This window comes from Bos mutus, chromosome 18, assembly GCF_027580195.1.
Source record: "Bos mutus isolate GX-2022 chromosome 18, NWIPB_WYAK_1.1, whole genome shotgun sequence".
NCBI lineage: Eukaryota > Metazoa > Chordata > Mammalia > Artiodactyla > Bovidae > Bos > Bos mutus.
The window spans coordinates 17,880,353-17,901,161 of record NC_091634.1 but is presented as its reverse complement, the minus strand read 5'-3'; the positions used below and the strand labels follow the sequence as shown (position 1 = coordinate 17,901,161).

General features: G+C 40.0%; 1 protein-coding gene across 3 annotated transcripts in view; it reads left to right on the top strand.

The window, feature by feature from the left end:
* Positions 1-20,809, top strand: part of GARRE1 (granule associated Rac and RHOG effector 1) — an 85,109-nt gene that overhangs the window by 19,471 nt on the left and 44,829 nt on the right. For 2 of the 3 annotated variants that reach the window (XM_070387977.1, XM_070387976.1), the window contains exon 2: positions 12,490-13,775. In XM_070387977.1, coding sequence (XP_070244078.1) covers positions 13,281-13,775 — 495 coding nt within the window. In that variant the 5' untranslated portion in view covers positions 12,490-13,280. Of the gene's footprint in view, positions 1-1,217; positions 1,372-12,489; positions 13,776-20,809 lie in introns of those variants that run through there. The other variant, XM_070387978.1, reaches the window with a different exon arrangement.

The following is a 20,809-nucleotide window of genomic DNA, read 5'->3' as shown; positions in this document are numbered from 1 at the left end:
TGGCACACGAGCTTAGTTGCTCCATGGCATGTGAAATCTTCCTGGACTAGGGATCGAACCTATGTCCGTTGCATTGGCAGTTGGATTCTTATTCACTGTGTCAACAGGGAAGTCCCTTTTTAATTTACAGAAATGTATGATCTTGTGCAACAGTAGAACAGATAACACAATGAACCTCATGCGTGCCTATCACCGAGCTTCCAGCAATATTTTGTGAAGGGCTCTTATGATGACTGCCATGATGATGACTCCTGAGATGCGTGTCACCACCTTCTTTGCATATTGCTTCTGGCAAAGTCCCATTTGAAAATGATAGGACTTGAATGGTATTTCAATTCCATGATACTTCCTTGAATTCAACACTGTCTAGTTTTGATTATAGCAAAGATCAGCACAGGAACACAAGATCTATTAAGAATAAGTAGAAGCCAATTTTTATTTTCTTAAGGGTCTTGTTTGTTCTGTCTCGTGAAGAACCCCAACCTTAACTGTGACTAAAATGGTTTTGTTAGAAGCAATTATGATATAAGCAGACATTTTCATTGAATTGTCCAGCCAGCCCCTTGATTCTAATATATAGAATCATTTATCACATGGAGGTGGAAGTCCCTTTCTGGGTTTTTGAATGAATAGGAATGTTGATGAAATACACAAGTTGCCATAAGTAGTGTTTATATAGTCTGCATCTTCAGATGTCCTCATCCTTGTGACTTTCAGCAGGTTTTCAGCTGACCAGTTTTGTTCTCAAATTATAATATATGTCTAGAACCACTTGAGAATCTTGTAAAAAATGCATATTTTTTTCTGCTCCTAATCCCAAAGATAGATTCTTTAGATTTGGATTGTACCCCAGGAATCAGCATTTTAACAGTCATTCCATTAAGAGGGATATTCTAATTCTAATGTCAGAGAAGGAAGTCCTTAAGCTATGGTTGGCTTTTTCCTTTCAACCTAGTCCAGCGAGGTTAATGTTAATATGGGATCTTATCAAAAATTGCTTAAAATTTTCCATTCTTTTTTTTTTTTTCGCCATTCTTAATAACATGTTCAGTGGGCATTATAACCACTCCTTGAACACTGATGTGACATATAGACAGCCTTATGCTAATACAGATGCATCTTTGGTCTTTTTTTTCTCTTGGCTGGGCTGGGGCTTTGCTGCTGCACATGGGCTTTCTCTAGTTGTGGTGAGCAGGCTTTTCTCGTTGCGGTGGTTTCTCTTGTTGGGGAGCAGGGGCTCTAGGGCGCATGGCTTCAGTAGTTTCGGTGCATGGGCTTAGTTGCTCCTCGGCATGTGGGATCTTCCTGAACCAGGGATCGAACCCGTGTTCCCTGCCTTGGCATGTGGAGTCTTAACCTCTGGACTACTAGGTAAGTCCTGCACCTTTGGTCTTTAACAATTCAATTATGATGCTCATGACCTGAGGACCACACCTTCAGAATATAGGTGCACAGGCTGTGATATGGATTCAGAGGATCCAATATGGAGATTCCCTGGTGCTTCAGTGATTAGGAACCCAGTGCTTCCCCTGTAGGGGGCACAGGTTCAATCCTTGGTCGGGGAACTAAGATCCCACAAGCCAAATGGCATGGCCAACGAACAACCAACAAACAAATTAAAAAGTAAGCAAAAATAAAAAATCACTAAGGGTCCAGTATGTATTTCTCTCTGGTTCCCTGGAATGTGTTAACTTGAGCCTTTGTCCTCCCCTGTTTGGTATCTGCTGGACCAACCCTAGATGCAGTTTTGATGATGTCACCTGCTGCCTCCAGCTCTATGTAGCCTTCTTCTGTTGGGAAGGGAAGGGAAGCACGGAGAGTGTGAACGGCCGGTGGTTCTTCACCTGGGACTCCAAATCCAAAACTGAAGGAAAACTCTGGTGTTTTGGATACATGTTTGACTATGGAGTGTTTTGTCATCAGTTTCTAAAAGGAATCTGTGACCTTTCCCTCCCCACCTCCTTCTACTTCCCAACTCTGCATACATACACACAACAGAGAGCCGTGTCCTAGAGCAGCCTATGTGAGAGTCACCTGGCCTCTAGACAGCAGTTGTAGGGACACCAAATTGTAAAACAGTCTCTACTCTGTGGAATCAGAATTGCTCTTCATCATCTGGTAAAAACTGCAAGCCACAGCTGTGCTGGGTGGCCAACTGTGGCCAGCTGTATTGCTTAACTAATATTCCATGTGTCCCCCTACATTTCCCAGTTTATCTTGCAGTTACATTAGCACATGTGACTAATTCTGACCAAAAGGAAGTGATGTGTGCCACTTATGTTGGGAAGTGATGTGTGTCACTTATATTGGGAAGTGATGTGTGTCACTTACACTGGGAGGCAGTGAAGAGTGGATATGGGTTTCTTTTCTTGTGCTAAGGTGACTGTGGAAAGTACAAGTTCCAGTGATGTCCCTACAAGCTGAAGGGCTGCCAGACCCTCACTGAATGTTATGTGAGCAAGAAATAAATCATCTTAGGTTAGGCCACTCCTTTCAGGATTTGTTCCTGTAGCATAGCTTAACAAGGATAGTGCTGAATAGAACACTTCCATATGCATTTAGAGTTCTGGCAGTAAAGATGTAGGTACTATGCAGTCTAGTGTAGGACATTTAGTACCTTGAGATCTTTTTCCTTCATCTGAATTGAAAGGTATCCCTGGAAAACTTTTTTTTGTTGTTGTTGTGGCATGCAGGATCTTAGTTCCCCGACCAGGGATTGAACCCATGCTCCCTGCATTGGGAGCTTGGAATCTTTTTTTTTAATGTAGATTTTGTCACTTTAAAAAATTATTTATTTATTTATTTATTTTTGGTTGTACTGAGACTTTGTTGCTGCACGGGCTTTTCTCTAGTTGTGGAGAGTGGGAGCTGCTCTCCAGCTGTGATACACAGGCTTCTCATGGCAGTGGCTTCTCTTGTTGAGGAGCACAGGCTGTAGGGCACATGGGCTTAGCAGTTGTGGCTCCTGGGCTCTAGAGCGCATGCTCAGTAGTTGTGGTGCAGAGGCTTTGTTGCTCCAAGGTGTGTGGGATCTTCCTGGATCAAGGATCAAACCCATGTCTCCTGCATTGGCATGTGGATTCTTTATCACAGCCACCAGGGAAGTCCTGAGCTTGGAGTCTTAATCACTGGACTGCAAGGGCAGTCCCCCAAACTTATTTTTTATTATGTACCTTTTGCTGTTAAATGAGAAGTTACATAGGGAAAATAACAGCCTTGTTGAGATATAATTCACATACCATATGTGTTATAGTATATTCAGAGTTGTTCAACAGTCACACTATCTAACTTCAAAACCTTGTTATTACCTTGAAAAGAAACCCTGTACTCATTAGCAGTGACTCTCCATTGCATAAATCTACTTGTTTCTATGGATCTTCCTATTCTGGGCATTACGTATCAGTCAGGGTATATAATACGTAGCTTTTTGTGTCTGGCTTCTCTTGCACTTAGTACAGTGTTTTCAAAATCTGTCCATGTTTTATAATAGCATGTATCAGTACTTCATTCCTTTATATGTGCATAATACATATTTAATGTTCCATTGTATATGCCACATTTTATTTATTCATGAATCAGTTGATAAGAGATTTGTGTTCTTATTTTTTTTTTTGATTATTTTGAATAATTCTGCTGTGAACATCAATGTGTAGGTTTTTGTGTGAATTTATATTTTTCCTCTCTTGAATATATACATTGGAGTGGAATTGCTGGGTCATGTGGTAACACAGTAGTTATTTTGAGGAGCTGCCAAACTGTTTCCCAAAGTGCTATACTTTTTACAATCCTACCAGGAATGTATGAGGGTTCCAGTTTCTCTACATTCTCACCAACACTTGTTATTGTGTGTCTTTTTGATTAAAGTAATCATCTTTGATGAAGCAGCTATATGCAAACCAGTCAGTGAGATATTAATGTGTTATTTTAACTTGTTAAGTTGTTCTTTAAGCAGTTGTAATATCTACTGGCATTTTTATAAAAATATTCACCATGAGCTTAGCACTAAAATAAAAAGTGTAATGAACAATAACAATTTCTCTGCTTGTTTAGTGTTTACAGATTTTATTTTTAAAATAATGGATTCTAGAAGAGGGAAAAAGGGAGTAGATGATTCTCCAAATGTAATTGTTGTCTCTCTTTTTAAAAAATTAATTTATTTCTTGGCTCTGCTGGGTCTCCGTTGCTTTTCTTGGATTTTCTCTATTTGTGGCAAGTCGGGGATCTCTCTAGTTGTGATGCTCGGGCTTCTCATTGTGGTGGCTTCTCTTGTGGAGCACAGGCTCTAGGCACGTGGGCTTAAGCAGTTGTGGCACACAGACTCAGTATTTGCAGCTCATGGGCCCTAGAGCATGGATTCAATATTTGTGGTGCATGGGCTTAGTTGCTCTGCAGCATGGGAATTTTCCTGGACCAGGGATCGAACTTGTGTCCCCTGCACTGGCAAATGGATTTTTACCCACTGCACCACCAGGCAAGTCTATACTTGTTCTCTTAAAGCATAAATTTGTCTCTATAAATTATGTACTTCTAATTTGTCAGATAGATTACACCTTAAATAAATAAGCTTGAGCCTTTTAAAATCACAATGAAATCCTGAAAGGTTGTCCAAAATGAAGTAGTTGAATTGTTTACATTAAATATATCCTGGAGTTCACTACTTAAAGGAGCTTCTATGTATCTTTTAAGATGGTCAGTAACCCTCTGATTATTTGTTTCATAGATTGATGTTTTTGTTTATTTTTAAGAAGAGGAGTACCCCATTATGTTGGGAATACAAGTGTTTGAAGTAGTATTATGTACATAGTTGATCCTCACATAGATGCTCACAAATCTCAGATCCTGTGTTTGCAGATTAGCTTAGTGGCTACAATTTATTTGCAACATAAAATAAATACTTGCAGAGCTCTTGTGGTCAGTTGTAGACATGTGCAAAGTGGCAAAAAATTTGAATTGCCCAACATGCACACCCCCAGCTGGGGTTGAACAGGGTGACGGTCTGCCTTCTCATTTCAGCTCTCAGACTATAAGCAAGTATTCTTTTCATAGTCTCTTAAGTGCCACGTTTTTTGCATTTTTATACTTTTTGTTGGCAGTTTCACTGTTTAAAATGGCCCCTAAGTATATTGCTGAAGTGCTCTTTAGTGTTCCTAAGTCCAGGAAGGCTGTGATGTACCTAACAGAGAAAATCCATGTGTTTGATGAGCTTGATTAGGTATGAGTTATATTGCTATTGCCTGTGAGTTCAGTGTTAATGAATCAACAATATATGTTAACTAAGGTATCTGTAAATAGAAACATAAGACAAGGTTATATGTTAATTGGTTGGTGACAATGTTTTCACCAGACATTTATGGGATCTTAACTTTGCATGTATGTCTTCTAAGAGTACTGATTTAATATTTGCCAATTCAGTGTTCATAGCAACCTTACATAACTACAGAGTCAACTTATGTAATGAGTTGTTTTTCTCTTGTTGCTTTCAAGAGTCTCTCTTTAGCTTTCGACATTGCATTATAATGTGTCTACACTGAATTCTTTTTTTAGTTTATCCTACTTGGAGTTTGTTGAGCTTCATAAATGTATAGATTCATGTGCTTTTCATCAAATTTGAGAAATTTGGGAACTTTATTTCTTCAAATTCAGACTTAAATAGAAGAAAGTAGGGAAAAACCATTAGACCATTCAGGTATGGTCTAAATCAAATTCCTTATAATTATACTGTGGAAGTGACAAATAGATTCAAGGGATTAGATCTGATAGACAGAGTGCCTGAAGAACTATGGACATAGGTTTGTGACATTGTACAGGAGGCAGTGATCAAGACCATCCCCAAGAAAAATAAATGCAAAACAGTTGTCTGAGGAGGCCTTACAAATAGCTGAAAAAAGAAGAGAAGCTAAAGGTAAAGGAGGAAAGGAAAGATATACCCATTTGAATTTAGAGTTCCAAAGAATAGCAAGGAGAGATAAGAAAGCCTTCCTCAGTGATCAATGCAAAGAAATAGAGGAAAACAATAGAATGGGAAAGACTAGAGATCTCTTCAAGAAAATTAGAGACACCAAGGGAATATTTCATGCAAAAATGGGAACAATAAAGGACAGAAATGGTATGGACCTAACAGAAGCAGAAGATAGTAAGAAGAGGTGGCAAGAATACACAGAAGAAGTATATAAAAAAGATCTTCATGACCCAGATAATCACAATGGTGTGATCACCCACCTAGAGCCAGACATCCTGGAATGGGAAGTCAAGTGGGTCTTAGGAAGCATCACTACAAAGAAAGCCAGTGGAGGTGATGGAACTCCAGTTGAGCTATTTCAAATCCTAAAAGATGATGCTATGAAAGTGCCGCACTCAATATGCCAGCAAATTTGGAAAACTCATCAGTAGCCACAAGACTGGAAAAGGTGAGTTTTCATTACAATCCCAAAGAAAGGCAATGCCAAAGAATGCTCAAACTACCGCACAATTGCACTCATCTCACACGCTAGCAAAGTAATGCTCAAAATTCTCCAAGCCAAGCTTCAACAGTATGTGAACTGTCAACTTCCAGATGTTCAAGCCGGATTTAGAAAAGGCAGAGGAACCAGAGATCACATTGCCAACATCCATTAGGTCATAGAAAAAGCAAGAGAGTTCCAGCAAAACATCTGCTTTATTGACTACGCCAAAGCCTTTGACTGTGTGGATCACAACAAACTGTGGAACATTCTGAAAGAGATGGGAATACATGACCACCTTACCTCCTTCCTGAGAAATCTGTGTATGCAGGTCAAGAAGTAACAGTTAGAACTAACTGGACATGGAACAACGGACTGGTTCCAAATTGGGAAAGGAGTACATCAAGACTATATATTGTCACCCTGCTTATTTAACTTATATGCAGAGTACATCATGAGAAACACTGGGCTGGATGAAGCACAAGCTGGAATCAAGATTCCCAGGAAAAATTTCAATAACCTCATACATGCAGATGACACCACCCTTATGGCAGAAAGTGAAGAAGAACTAAAGAGCCTCTTGATCAAAGTGAAAGAGGAGAGTGAAAAAGCTGGCTTAAAACTCAACATTCAGAAAACTAAGATCATGGCATCCGCTCCCATCACTTTGTGGCAAATAGATGGGGAAAACATGGAAACAGTGAGAGATTTTATTTTGGGGGCTCCAAAATCACTTCAGACAGTGACTGCAACCATGAAATTAAAAGATGCTTGCTCCTTGAAAGAAAAGCTATGACCAACCTAGACAGCATATTGAAAAGCAGAGCCATTACTTTGCCAACAAAGGTCTATCTAGTCAAAACTATGGTTTTTCCTGTAGTCCTGTCTGGATGTGAGAGTTGGACTATAAAGAAAGCTGAGCACCGAAGAATTGATACTTTTGAACTGTGATGTTGGAGAAGACTCTTGAGAGTCCCTTGGACTGCAAGGAGATCAAATCAGTCAATCCTAAAGGAAATCAGTCCTGAATATTCGTTGGAAGGACTGATGCTGAAGCTGAAACGCCAATATTTTGGCCACCTGATGCGAAGAACTTATTGGAAAAGACCCTGATGCAGGGAAAGATTGAAGGCAGGAGGAGAAGGGCATGACAGAGGATGAGATGGTGGGATGGCATCACCGACTTGATGGACATGAGTTTGAGCAAGCTCTGGGAGTTGGTGATGGACAGGGAAGCCTGCAGTCCACAGGGTCGCAGAGAGTCAGACACGGCTGAGCGCCTGAACTGAACTGATTTCTTCAAATACTTTTTTTGTGCCTTTCTCCCTCTCTTCTTCTGTGATGCTGGTATTCTTGGTGGTGTCCCACAGTCGCTGAGAGTTTTATCTTCCTGTTTCTCAGTCTAGATAATCTCAATTGGTTAATCTTTAATTTCACTGATTCCTGTTTATATCTGCTGTTAAGCCCTTAATTTTTTTATATCAGTTATTATATTTTTCAACTCCAGAATTTGTTTGGTTCTGTTTTTTTTTTAGTAGCTTTTATTAGTATTCTGAATTTGCTGAGACATCATTCTCATATTTTTCTTTAATTCTTTTTTCCTTTTTAATGATTTTTTTAAACTTGAGGTATAGTTGTGCAACCATCACCACCATCTAATTCTAGAATGTCTTTATCATCTCAAAAAAAAAAAAAAAAAGCTGTATTAATTGATAACCACTCCCCATTTCCTTCCTCTCCTTCGGTCCTGGCAACTACTGATCTACTTTTTTCTGTCTCTCTGCATTTGATTTATATGACTGTTTCGTGTTAGTGGAATCTCACATTATCTGGCCTTCTGTCTCTGGCTTCTTTCTCTTACCATAATGTCTTCGAGGTTGAGTCACACTGTAGCGTTTATCAGTGTGCTCAGTCACTGAGTTGTGGCCAACTCTTTGCGACCCCATGAACTGTAGCCTGCCAGGGCCCTCTGTCCATGGAATTTTCCAGGCAAGAATACTGGAGTGGGTTGCCATTTCCTTCTCCAAGCATTTATCAATGTTTCATTCATTTTTTATGGTTGAATAATATCCATTGTATGGCTGTAACACATTTTGTTTATTCATTCTTCAGTTGATAGACTTGGGTTGTTCCACTTTTGGGCTATTGTGAATAATGATGCTATGGACATTCATGTGTAATTTTTTTTTTTTTTAATGAACTGATGTTTTTCAGTTTTCTTGGGTATATGCTTAAGAGTGGAATTGCCTGGTCTCAATGGCAACTCTCTGTTTAACGTTTTGAGGCACTGCCAAACTGTTTTTCACAGTTGCAGCATCATTTCACATTCTTACCAGCAACTTAGGAGGGTTCCAGTTTCTCCACATTCTCACCCACACTTATTTTCTGTTTTGTTTTTTGCTTGTTTTTACTGTAGTCATGCTAGCATGTGTGAAGTGATATCTTACTGTGATTTATTTGTTTTTCCCTAGTGACTATCCATGTTGGGCATCATTTGACTTGCTTATTGGCTAGTTGTATGTCTTTCAAGAAGCATCTGTTCATATAATTTGCCCACATTTTACTAGGTTATTTGTCTTTTAAAATTTTTTTTTAAAGTTCTTTTTATATTCTGGATACTAGACCCTTAACAGATACATGATTTTCCATTATTTTTGCCCATGCTGTGGGTTGTCTTTTCACCTTGGTAGTAACCTTTGATGCACAAATATTTTTAGTTTTGATGAAGTCCAGCTTATCTATTTTTTCTTTTATTGTTTGTGTTTTAAGATGTCATGTCCAAGAAACCATTGCCTAATCTAAGATCACAAAAATTTGCACCTATATTTTCTTTTAAGAGCTTTAAAATTTTTAGTTCTAACATTGAGGTCTTTGACCCATTTTGAGTTACTTTTTGTTTATAATATAAGAGAGGGGTTCTTATTCATATTTTTTTTTTTTTTGCATGAGGATATCTAGTTGTCCCATCATCATTTATTGAAAAGACTGTTCTTTCTCAACTGAATGGTTTTGCGCCCTTGTCTAAAATTAGCTGAGCATAGGTGTCTAGGTTTATTCCAAACTCTCAATCGCATTCCATTTATATATATGTCTTTCCTTATCCTAGAGCTCTGCTGCCTTTATTACTGTAGCTTTACACCTAGGTTTCCAAATTAGGAAGTGTGAGTCCTCTGACGTCTTGGTTTCAGTACTTGGTAGGTCTTGGGTCTCTTGCACTTCCATATGCATTTTAGGATCAACTTGCCTATCTCTGTGGAAAAGGTTCAAATTTTGATAGAGACTGCATTGAATTTGCAGATGAATTTGGTGAAGTAGTATATTTAAGCATTACTAGTTTCATCTACATAAACTTTGAAAGCATGTAAAGGGGAAAAAGTTTAATGTTTATGATGTTTATTAAAAAATTAAGTGAGTGTGTGGGCCTTACTTGACCTTCTTGAATCATCTGGCAGAGGAATGGGGGTGGACTCTCAGAGCCAGGAGCACCAGTGTGCAACACACAACAAAGAAGCGTGTTCCTTAGGGCTTTTCAAGACTCACTGTGGCCAGTTCAAGGTGATAGTTTTCCTTCACAGAGCACACAGTTTCTATGTGAGCAGCCTTCCATCCTTCAGCACTCCTGCTGAGTGTTTCTCTTGTCCTTCTGAATTTGTACAGCCACACTGGTAACAGTGGAACACTTGAGTAGGGATAGATGTGATTGCCTTATTGTATGTAATTAATTTGAAAAATGAACATTTGGGAACATATTTCTTACATATAGCTGTTTGATATCTCATTTCTTGAAAAGTTTATGAGAGTTTTTAAGAGTCAAAATTCTCTTGAACACAGAGCTACAAACGGTGCTAGTTTAATTGGATTTATATGCTAGCCGGGTTAGGCTTGTACTTTTAGAGTATGTGTTTGTATTCACAACACTTTTCTCATCTCTTGCTCTTACAACCTGTCTACCTTCCTGGGTTCCTAATGAAATTGTAGAATCATAAAGAAGGCATGGTAATTGGCTATATAATGAATGAAAAGATGGTTGTTATTTAGTCACTCAATCATGTCTGATTCTGTGACCCCATGAACTGCAGCACACCAGGCTTCCGTGTCCTCCACTGTCTCCTGAAATTTGTTCAAACTCATGTGCATTGAATCGGTGATGTCATGGTATGACATATTTATTTTTATCTACCAAAAAAGCAAAGTGGAAAGAAAGAAAATCTAGTTATCAATAAGTAGTTCAGTTCAGTTGCTCAGTCGTGTCTGACTCTTTGCAACCCCATGAATTGCAGCACGCCAGGCCTCCCTGTCCATCACCAACTCCCGGAGTTCACTCAGACTCACGTCCATCAAGTCAGTGATGCCATCCAGCCATCTCATCCTCTGTCGTCCCCTTCTCCTCCTGCCCCCAATCCCTCCCAGCATCAGAGTCTTTTCTAATGAGTCAACTCTTCGCATGAGGTGGCCAAAGTACTGGAGTTTCAGCTTTAGCATCATTCCCTCCAAAGAAATCCCAGGGCTGATCTCCTTCAGAATGGACTTCAAGAGAACACCACAGTTCAAAAGCGTCAATTCTTTGGCGCTCAGCTTTCTTTACAGTCCAACTCTCACATCCATACATGACCACTGGAAAAACCATAGCCTTGACTAGATGGACCTTTGTTGGCAAAGTAATGTCCCTGCTTTTCAATATGCTATCTAGGTTGGTCGTAACTTTTCTTCCAAGGAGTAAGGGTCTTTTAATTTCATGGCTGCAGTCACCATCTGCAGTGATTTTGGAGCCCCCCAAAATAAAGTCTGACACTGTTTCCACTGTTTCCCCATCTGTTTCCCATGAAGTGATGGGACCAGATGCCATGATTTTCATTTTCTGAATGTTGAGCTTTAAGCCAACTTTTTTACTTTCCTCTTTCACTTTCATCAAGAGGCTTTTTAGTTCCTCTTCACTTTCTGCCATAAGGGTGGTGTCATCTGCATATCTGAGGTTATTGATATTTCTCCCAGCAATCTTGATTCCAGCTTGTGTTTCTTCCAGCCCAGCATTTCTCATGATGTACTCTGCATATAAGTTAAATAAGCAGGGTGACAATATACAGCCTTGACATACCAAGCTATATACAGACATCATGTAGACTACATATGTCATTCAATAAAATATATTTGAACTATTTTTGTTTGAGAGAGCAGATCGTTAAGGCAAGTGTAAATCTAATGAGCTGTGGAGGGAGAATCACACTGCTTCACTATTGTAGGTTCAGAAATGACAACCAGAGATATTTAGACCTTGCTTTTTGCACCTATCCAGAGCCAGGGGTTGTGTAGAAGCCTCCCCAGGGTGTAGGAACTAGCACAGCCTCCTAGACTTTCCTTCGATCATCTAGAGGGGAAATTGGTACTGGATGAGGATGAGAAGCAAACCTGCCAGCCACTCACTTCTCCAGACTCTGTCTTTCTGATGCTGCACTTCGGCCGACCTGGGTATCCTGAACAGACCTAAAGTCATCCTGCTTCAGGGTCTTTGCTGTGGTAGTCCTTTCACCTGATGAGCCCTGGCCATCACTCTTGCACTTATCAAAACCTGGCGTACAATCATGGCCTATCTCCTTAAGGTAGAGTAACATTTTCCTCATAACAACCTTGATTTCTCAGTCTTTTGCTCATCGCTCCATTTCCCAATCCCCCTTAAGGTTTTGTGAGTGCTGTACTTGTCAACAGTCCCAGTCGGGTACTCTCCTAATCCTCTTGTGGATTTGTGAGCTCTTTGAGGAAAAAACAAGGGAATGCCAAACACAAACATTAGTCCAGGCCCCGCGCGATGTGTCACTTGTCAGCATGAACTTTGAAGCGGTTTGTGTGGAATCAAACTTTTTGTTGTGTTATTTTTGTACTACAACTTGAGGAATTTTCTAACCATCATCATATCGTAGTTCTACTCTTTTATAACGTTTCTTATTCATTTGGAGCCCATCTTTGTGGATGATAGCGTTTCAGGAGTTAATGTTCTAGAATTACTCACTGTCCTATAACTCTCCTAATTCTATCTTATTTTCCCCCCTCACAGGAAATGACTTAGAAGCCTTACAAGTACATCTGTGCATTCTTGCTTCAGACTTTACAATTGAGGGCCAACCCAGTCTGGAAGCACCTCTTATTAATGTTACAAGGAAACCGCTACCTCAGCAAACAAAAGGAAAGAAGAAGACTTATAATAACAAATGCCATTTTTTTGAAGAAAAAAAAACTTTTCAGAAAATATTAAAGGAAATTTGGAAATTTTTCGCATTTAGAAGAAGCTTTACAGGTAAATGGATTTGGCAGGCAGGCTCTGTCAGAATTCTGCAGATTTGATCTTCCTTCCTAAGGACTTAGTGTGAAGTGATTCTGTACTGCTTTTTAAATTGCTGTTGATCAGCTTGTGGGTTTTTGGGTTCTAACTTTTCTGGTATATTGAAGATACATTATATTACATTTTTTAAAGTTAAGTTATTTTTCTGCCATTGTAAATACAAGTATCAAAATATTCTTGCAAAGCAGTTCTCAGTAAACATTTTTCTCAGCAACCATATCTTTTTATTAAGAGGGTAGAATGCTAACAGTTCTTATATAGCATTTTGGACACACTTATTTTTTGTCAGAGGTCCTGCTTCCACTGAAAATATTAACTATATAAACTTCTTGTCCTTTTCACGTCGACATTGGATCACATGGTCACCTGCCTCATGGAAATGCCTTTTTTAAAACTTAGATTTGCAGAACTCCACTATTTTTATACCTAGCCACGGTTTTAGGAAGAAAGAAAAAGGAATTGGAACCCTGACCCTCTCCCGGTCACTGGGACAGTCCCCTTCCCGCATGTATTGCTGCAGTGCCCAGGACAGTAAAATGGACTACAAGCGGCGCTTCCTGCTTGGCGGGTCCAAGCAGAAGGTGCAGCAGCACCAGCAGTACCCAATGCCCGAGCTGGGCCGAGCACTGAGTGCTCCCCTGGCATCTACGGCCACCACCACCCCCCTGGGCAGTCTGACCGCTGCAGGCAGCTGCCACCACGCCATGCCCCACTCCACTCCCATTGCCGACATCCAGCAGGGCATCTCCAAGTACCTGGACGCCCTCAACGTCTTCTGCCGTGCCAGTACTTTCCTCACAGATCTCTTCAGCACTGTGTTCAGGAACTCTCACTACTCCAAGGCAGCCATGCAGCTCAAAGATGTGCAGGAGCACGTCATGGAAGCAGCCAGTCGGCTGACTTCAGCCATCAAGCCCGAGATTGCCAAGATGCTGATGGAACTTAGTGCTGGGGCTGCGAACTTGACAGATCAGAAGGAATTCAGTCTCCAGGACATTGAGGTAGAGTATCTTCTCTGTCATACTTGGGTTGGAAAGTGTATTCCAGAGGTAAGTGAGAATGTTGTTTTTGTTTTTTCTCAAATCACTGAAATGATGGTCTTCGTCCTCTTTCCATTGATACTGTATTCTTGTGAAAAAAAATTTTTTTTGCATGCCAGGTTTTTAATTGCTTTCATTTAAAATTAAGTAGGATAAAAGATTATTAAATGAATCAGCCTAGATTTTCTTTAAATTTTCAACTTGGAACTTAATTTCCAAGTAACATGCTGTTACAGTGATGTGATGTGATGTGATAGTCATTCGGTCGTGTCCGACTCTTGCGACCCCATGGATTGTAGACCGCCAGGCTCCTCTGTCCATGGGATCTCCCAGGCAAGGATACTGGAGTGGGTTGCCATTTCCTTCTCCAGGGGATAAAGTACACAGTAGGGACTGAGAATTCTAAATGTGATTGTAAAGATTTATTTGTGAATTGTCATTATATAGACCCGTTGGTTTAATGTAGCAAGTTCTACACATGTTTACAGGATAAAGGTATTTTTCCAGTTCTGAATTTACAGTTGTTCATATTAGGATACATTTGATTCTTATTCAGGACATTTCTTAGGTCTTTGATAGTCAAAATGAAATATTCCCCCCTTTTCAGGGCTTTAGATTATAAAATTGGAATATGAATTTGATTCAGAATAAAGGTGATGTTTTTCCTTCCTTCATTTAGAAAATAATTGTTAAACTGTCATCTGGTAAATTCGCTTCACTGCTAGATTTTTAAAATTATTTTTAGTTGCTCAGAGAGTTCTTCTGAGTTTGATTTTTCCGTGTGTCCTTGTACATTTTAGCAACACATCAGAGGTTAGGTTTCTGGATGCTAGGAGGGAGAATGTTTTTTCAGCATCCCGGGGTTGTATTTGATTTTCGGAAATCACCAGTCTTCTGAACCAAATCTGATGATTGCAGTGGCTGAATAAGCTAATTTATAATGTTGTGGGTTTGGGGGGAACAAAAGCTAAGCTATTAAGTGTTATGACTCACTTTTATTGTGTTTAAAAGGCATATTGTGATTTGGAAAGCATTTCCAAGAGGAATTGTTTTGTTTTATTTTTGGCTGTGCTGGGTCTTCATTGCTGCACAGGTTTTCTCCAGCTGTGGCGAGTGGGGGCTGCTCTCTAGTTGCAGTGCGCCGACTTCTCATTGCAGTGTCTTCTCTTGTTGTGGAGCGTGGGCTCTAGGCGTGTGGGCTCAGTAGTTGTGGCACATGGACTTAGTTACTCCACGGCATGTGAGATCTTTTTGGACCTGGGGATCGAACGCATGTCTCCTGCATTGTGGATGCTTAACCACTGAACCACTGGGAAAATCTTCCAAGAGGAATTTAAAATTATTTTTGAGAAGAAATAATAGTCTTGGTTTAAATCAGGCATTAGGCATCTTCACATTTTTTCTGTAGAGGGCAAATAGTAAATTTTAGGCTGCGTGGGCCACATTTGTCTCTGTCACAAATTCTTTGTTTTTTGGGTTTTTTAAAAATAACCCTTTAAAAATGTGATAACCAGTTTTCCCTTGTAGACTTGTCTATTGGACTCGATTTGGCCTATTGCTGAATCTGCTGGTATAAATGTATACGTGTGTAATATCTTCCTTGGGTCATTCTGTTTTGAACCTATCCAAATATATTTTTATTTTCTGATTTTTTTCCTATGGTCATGGCATATATTCAGAGAAAGCATGATTTTGAAGTGTTTTTAAAAGTGGCTTGGCAAAGTTTAAAGTATTTTTTAATATTATACATGTAAATCATATATAAAGCATATTTTGAAAAAAATTGTACTTCTCAAGAGAAACTCAAGCAGTAAAATTTAACACTACTGCTCGACTTTCCCATCTCATTCCTTTTCCCGGAAGAGACCACTGTTAACTGGGTTGGTGTGTGCCATTCCAGACTACTGTGTGTACATGCACAGATACACAGCTGTGACTTTTGTTTGTTTTATGTGAAGAACCAAGTTCAACTCCCTGTGTGCTTGATTGCTGCTGGGCAGAGATGTGGCAAGAGAGCACTTAGAGACTCTGCCTTGTCTGAAACAGTTGAACAGGCCCAGACTGTTACAGCTATCATCCTATAATGGCACAACCATCATTAGCTTTATTTAGAATTTCAGGCAAGAGTGGTTTGAAAAATGAAGCCAAAGCCTCTTATTTTAACCTGAACATTACTGAGCTCTTCTTCAGACTGTGCCTCCAAGTGCTGGAGGAGACAGAGCTAGGCCTCCAGGGCCACTTCCCCTCTGACCCAATGGGCCAGTGCCCTTGTTCCCCAGGACAGGACAACTAGAGAAGGATGAACTAACCCTGAGGACTTGGAGTTCAGTAATCCACTGGGTGCAGTGGCACTTAGCTGGTCCCTTCTGCTTTTCTGGGACCAGTGTGGACCATCTGAGCTGAGAAGGGGAAATATTTCTTGATGTGGTTTGGAATTTTGGCTTGACTTTCCCCATTGAAATGTGATTAGGATAGCTGGAACACTACCATGTTTTTGTGTATAATGGGCTAAACAGGCTTTCAGAGTCTAAACTGGAAACTAAGTGCTGTTGATAGGTTTTAGAATCTATGTTGTATTCTGGGTTTCAAACTGCTGACATAAAAGTAAATCCTAAAATGTGATTGCCAAATGTAGGCCTGCAGACTTAACATTTTGCTCTTTCCACAGAACAGTATTTGTTGTTTCTGGAATTTATGTACTGCCGTGGTCCCTCTCTCTCAGGATATTCACCAATTCAAATGGAATAGTTAGGCATTTTTTCCCCTGTGTTGGCTTTTAAAGATTTTATCAGCAAGGCCCAGAGACACTCTTTAGCATTTGTCCTTGGGGAAAGAATCTGTGGTCTAACATCGATGAACTTGACTGACTAGGCAAGGACCTGTGCTTGGCAGCTGAGCCTAGGACTGTGGTTGAAGAAAGCCCTGAATTCAGTGCTCAAACGCTTGACTGTTTCAAACTTGAGATAGAGTACTAGTTCCACTGTCCCACCCCTTGAGGGGGCGAAAACATGCTTCTGACGCTCCCTGAGTTAAAGTCAGGTTTGGGATATGCTCACTGATTGACAGACCCTGCTGCCTGTGTCTAGGAACTGCAGTTGCTGACTGTGCTCTGGGGCAGGCAGGGTGTACATGAGTCCTGTCCTGTCTGTATTCATTAGTGACTCTGCCCCTTACTTCAGGTGGTTCACCCTCATAATCTCACTGTTAGAGAAGTAAGTTGTGAGTATTAACTAGTGCTCTTGACACTGCTTATTATGGGGCATAGAATCAGAAAATGTGGGTTTAGAAAATGACTCTGCTTCTTATTATCTGTGTGATGTCAAGCAAATCTCTAACATCTGTAAGCCTCAGTTTGCCCATCTGTAAGATGGAATTATCACCCACCTTCACAAGAGTTCTTGTGAAGATCAGAAGCAGTCAGTGTGTGAAATACTGTACCCAGTTGGTTGTCATCCCATGTGGTTATTGCTTCCAGCATGGCCTGAAAGGTGCTATTAGCCCTTCTCTGAAGTACAGAGCACAATTATGTACAGAGCCAGCATCAGAGAGGAATGTACAGCAGGTTGTTCTTCTCACCAGGACGCTTTTAGGTGGAAAAAGTTGCCACTCCTAGGACATTTGCTTTACTTGTTTCTTTCCTGGTTCCTTAGGCAGGCCACCTCCCTTTCCCTTCTGCCTTATTGTCTCTTTGGGAGTTATAAGATGGCAATAGTATTACCTTGCTTGATGTAAAAACTGTTAGGATCTTTTCAGCATAAAAGCCCCTAGGGACCTCTTCTACCAGTAGTCACTGCTCTATTACCTTGTAACTAGAATTCCCAGATGGCGCAGTGGTAAAGAACCCACTTTGCCAGTGCAGGAGACTCAAGAGATGCAGATTCGATCCCTGGGTTGGGAAGATCCCCTGGAGTAGGAAAGGGCTAGCCACTCCAGTATTCTTGCCTGGAAAATTCCATGGACAGAGGAGCCTGTTGGGTTACAGTCCATGGGGTTGCAAAAGAGTCAGACATGACTGAGCAACTGAGCATGCATAGAATGGGGACACTCAGGGAAGGGAATGGAGAGGGATGTGGGACACTTGCAGTAGCTAGGAATTTTTGAACAAGCCAGTTGACAGTTCAGGTGGGATTTTCACCCCTCTGGATTTATAGAAAATGTAGAGTTTACTTTGTGTATGAACTGGAATGTTGTCTAAAATGAGAAATATGATCTTAATCAAGTGCTCCATGGGGATTCCTTTGTGTAAGTCTTGAACTATCAGTCCAGCCAAAATGAATTCAGGAAAAATATGGTTTCCCACATTGGATTTGTTCATCATATAAAGCTTTGACATCCCACAGCATTTTTTACAGGTAGACCATATGAGTCCTGCTGTCTTTATCTTTTCGAGTCTAGGGACATTTCCATTGGTGTGTTAATTTCAATGTTCCTGTTAAAGGCCAGGCTACATGAGTTGTGGCTGTGAGTTCTCTTTGGTTTTGTCTACCTCAGTTTTATTTGTCCTAAAAATCTGGTATCCTAACTGATACTGAGCCTTAGACTCATTTGCAAGCAAAACATGTAGTTCATATTAAAGAAGTATAGGCAATCCCCTAACTAGGTTTTCTATTTATTAGAAAGTCACAAATGTTAACTTCTTTTTACAAACATCTGTCACTCGTTTTAAATAAAATTACTTTTTCAGTGCAAATATATAAGTGAAAGAAGGAAACTGACTTGTAGTTCATGTGTTCATTACACAGGTATTTATATTGCACACTTTCTTTGTGCCAGGCACAGAGGAAGCAGCGGCAAACAAGACAGAAGTGCCTCCTTTCATGCAGATAGATGAGGACTGTGATCTTAGACACTTGGTTAGAAAAGGCATCAGTGAGAATGTGATATTTGAGAAAGAAACTGGGGGAGATGAAGAAGCAGGCCTTGATGATAACCAGGAAAAGAGGGTTCTGGGGAGAGGGAACAAAGCTCCTGAGGCAGGAGCAAACCTGAGTGTGTGAAGAGCAGTGAGGGTCTGTCGTGGCTGAAACAGTGAGTGAAACGGACACGAGGGGTGAGGTCAGACAGGTAAAGAGGTCATCCTCTGCAGGGAGGATGAGAGGAGGGCAGCAAGACGAAGTGATGACACCTCTCGCCTTGCTTTCTTCACCACTTGGGAGCTCTGGGGCTCTGGTTTCACAATGGGGCCTCAGTATTGATACGGGGTTCCCAAGAGTTGTATGCCTTTAAAGGGATGTATTTTATATCTTCCAGCATTTTTAATGACTTTCCAAGTACAGTATCCCTCAGCACCTGCAGGAGATTGGTTCTAGAACCCCCTGTACAGAAATCTGAAGATTCTCAAGTCCCTTATATGAAATGGCATAATATTTATATAGAACCTACACACATTCCCATGTGTAATTTAAATAATCTCTAGATTATTTATAAAACTTAATACAGTTTAAATGCAGTGTTAATAGTTGTTAAATTCAGTGTAAATGCTATCTAATAGTTGCCTGCATGGTAGATTCAAGTTTTGCTTTTTGGAACTTTCTGGAGTATTTTCCCCTGAATATTTTTGACCTGTAGTTGGTTGAATCTGCACACGTGGACCTTGCAAATCAGAGAACCCCCTGTATCACCATATTATAAATAGACTTTAAATCAAGTCTTTATGTAATTGCACCTTGGCTTTCAGTTCTGTGCATTGACAGATATCTTTTCTATACTGTGTACCTATGAATCTGTTTGAAATAATTTATTTGTGATCACTGACTGACTCTTAAGGACCTTTATTCAAGCATTTTAACATTTATTTTGGATAGATGTATGCCAGAAATGCTGCAGAGCAATGGTAATGGAAAATATTAGAAGCTGGTTTCAAAATGTGATTTTCATTAACCCTAATGGAATTAAATTTGCATAGTGTTTTTTTTTTCTTTTTTTTTTGCCTAAAGGTAAAATTCAATGTTACTTCTTTCTTGTTTCATCTAGTTGACCTTCCATAACAGATTATGGAGTAAATGTTTCCTAACTATATATGCCAAATGAAAATTCAAATTGCTGGTATTAATCAGAAACTCAAATTCATTTTATAAAAAAAGTATATAAATCCAGTTTTCAGGCTGTTAATTTCTGTCACTCTTCTTGGCTGTTCTTTTAACCAACTGAATCTGTTATCTAAATTGTCTTCAGATTTTAACTATTAGGAGAAGCTGTAATTAATTAGGCAGTTGAAATTTGGGTGATTGTGCAAAATTTCACTGTGAACGACAAATAAGATTTCCTGCCTTCCCAGCCCATCTTTTATGGGTAGAAGCCCCTGGGGCCAGAGGATATCATCTACTCTGGAGGGACTGGATCCTTTGATTTATTAAGAAGTGCTGTGCACAAAAGAGACACAGATGTAAAGAACAGACTTTTGGACCATGTGGGAGAAGGTGAGAGTGGGATGATTTGAGAGAATAGCTTTGAAACATGTATATTAACATATGTGAAACAGATCGTCAGTCCAGGTTCGATGCATGAGACGGGGTGCTCAGGGCTGGTGCACTGGGATGACCCTGAGGGATGGGATGGGGAGAGGTGGGAGGGGGGTTCAGGATGGGGAACACATATACACCCATGGTGGATTCATGTGAATGTATGGCAAAAACCACCACAATATTGTTAAGTAATTAGCCTTCAATTAAAAAAAAAAAGAAAACTCAGTGCCAACAAGAATAAATAAAAGGATAGAAAAAGATGAAAAAAAAAAAAAAAAAAGTGCAGCCCACTCATTATTCTGAATATTGCTAATTAAAAGGAGAAAAATGAGGATTAAGCAAATTTTCTGCTTATCCACTACAGACATTTTTCAGGGTAACCAAATGTAGCCCTAGTGGATGAGGGAAGTTTTCTTCTATTTAGAAGATTCTGAGTACTCTCCTGTGTAGAAAAGATGATACGATTAGAAAACTCACCATTTTGCAGACCATAATGAATTAATTGACTCAGGTGGTGGTCAACAATGTAAG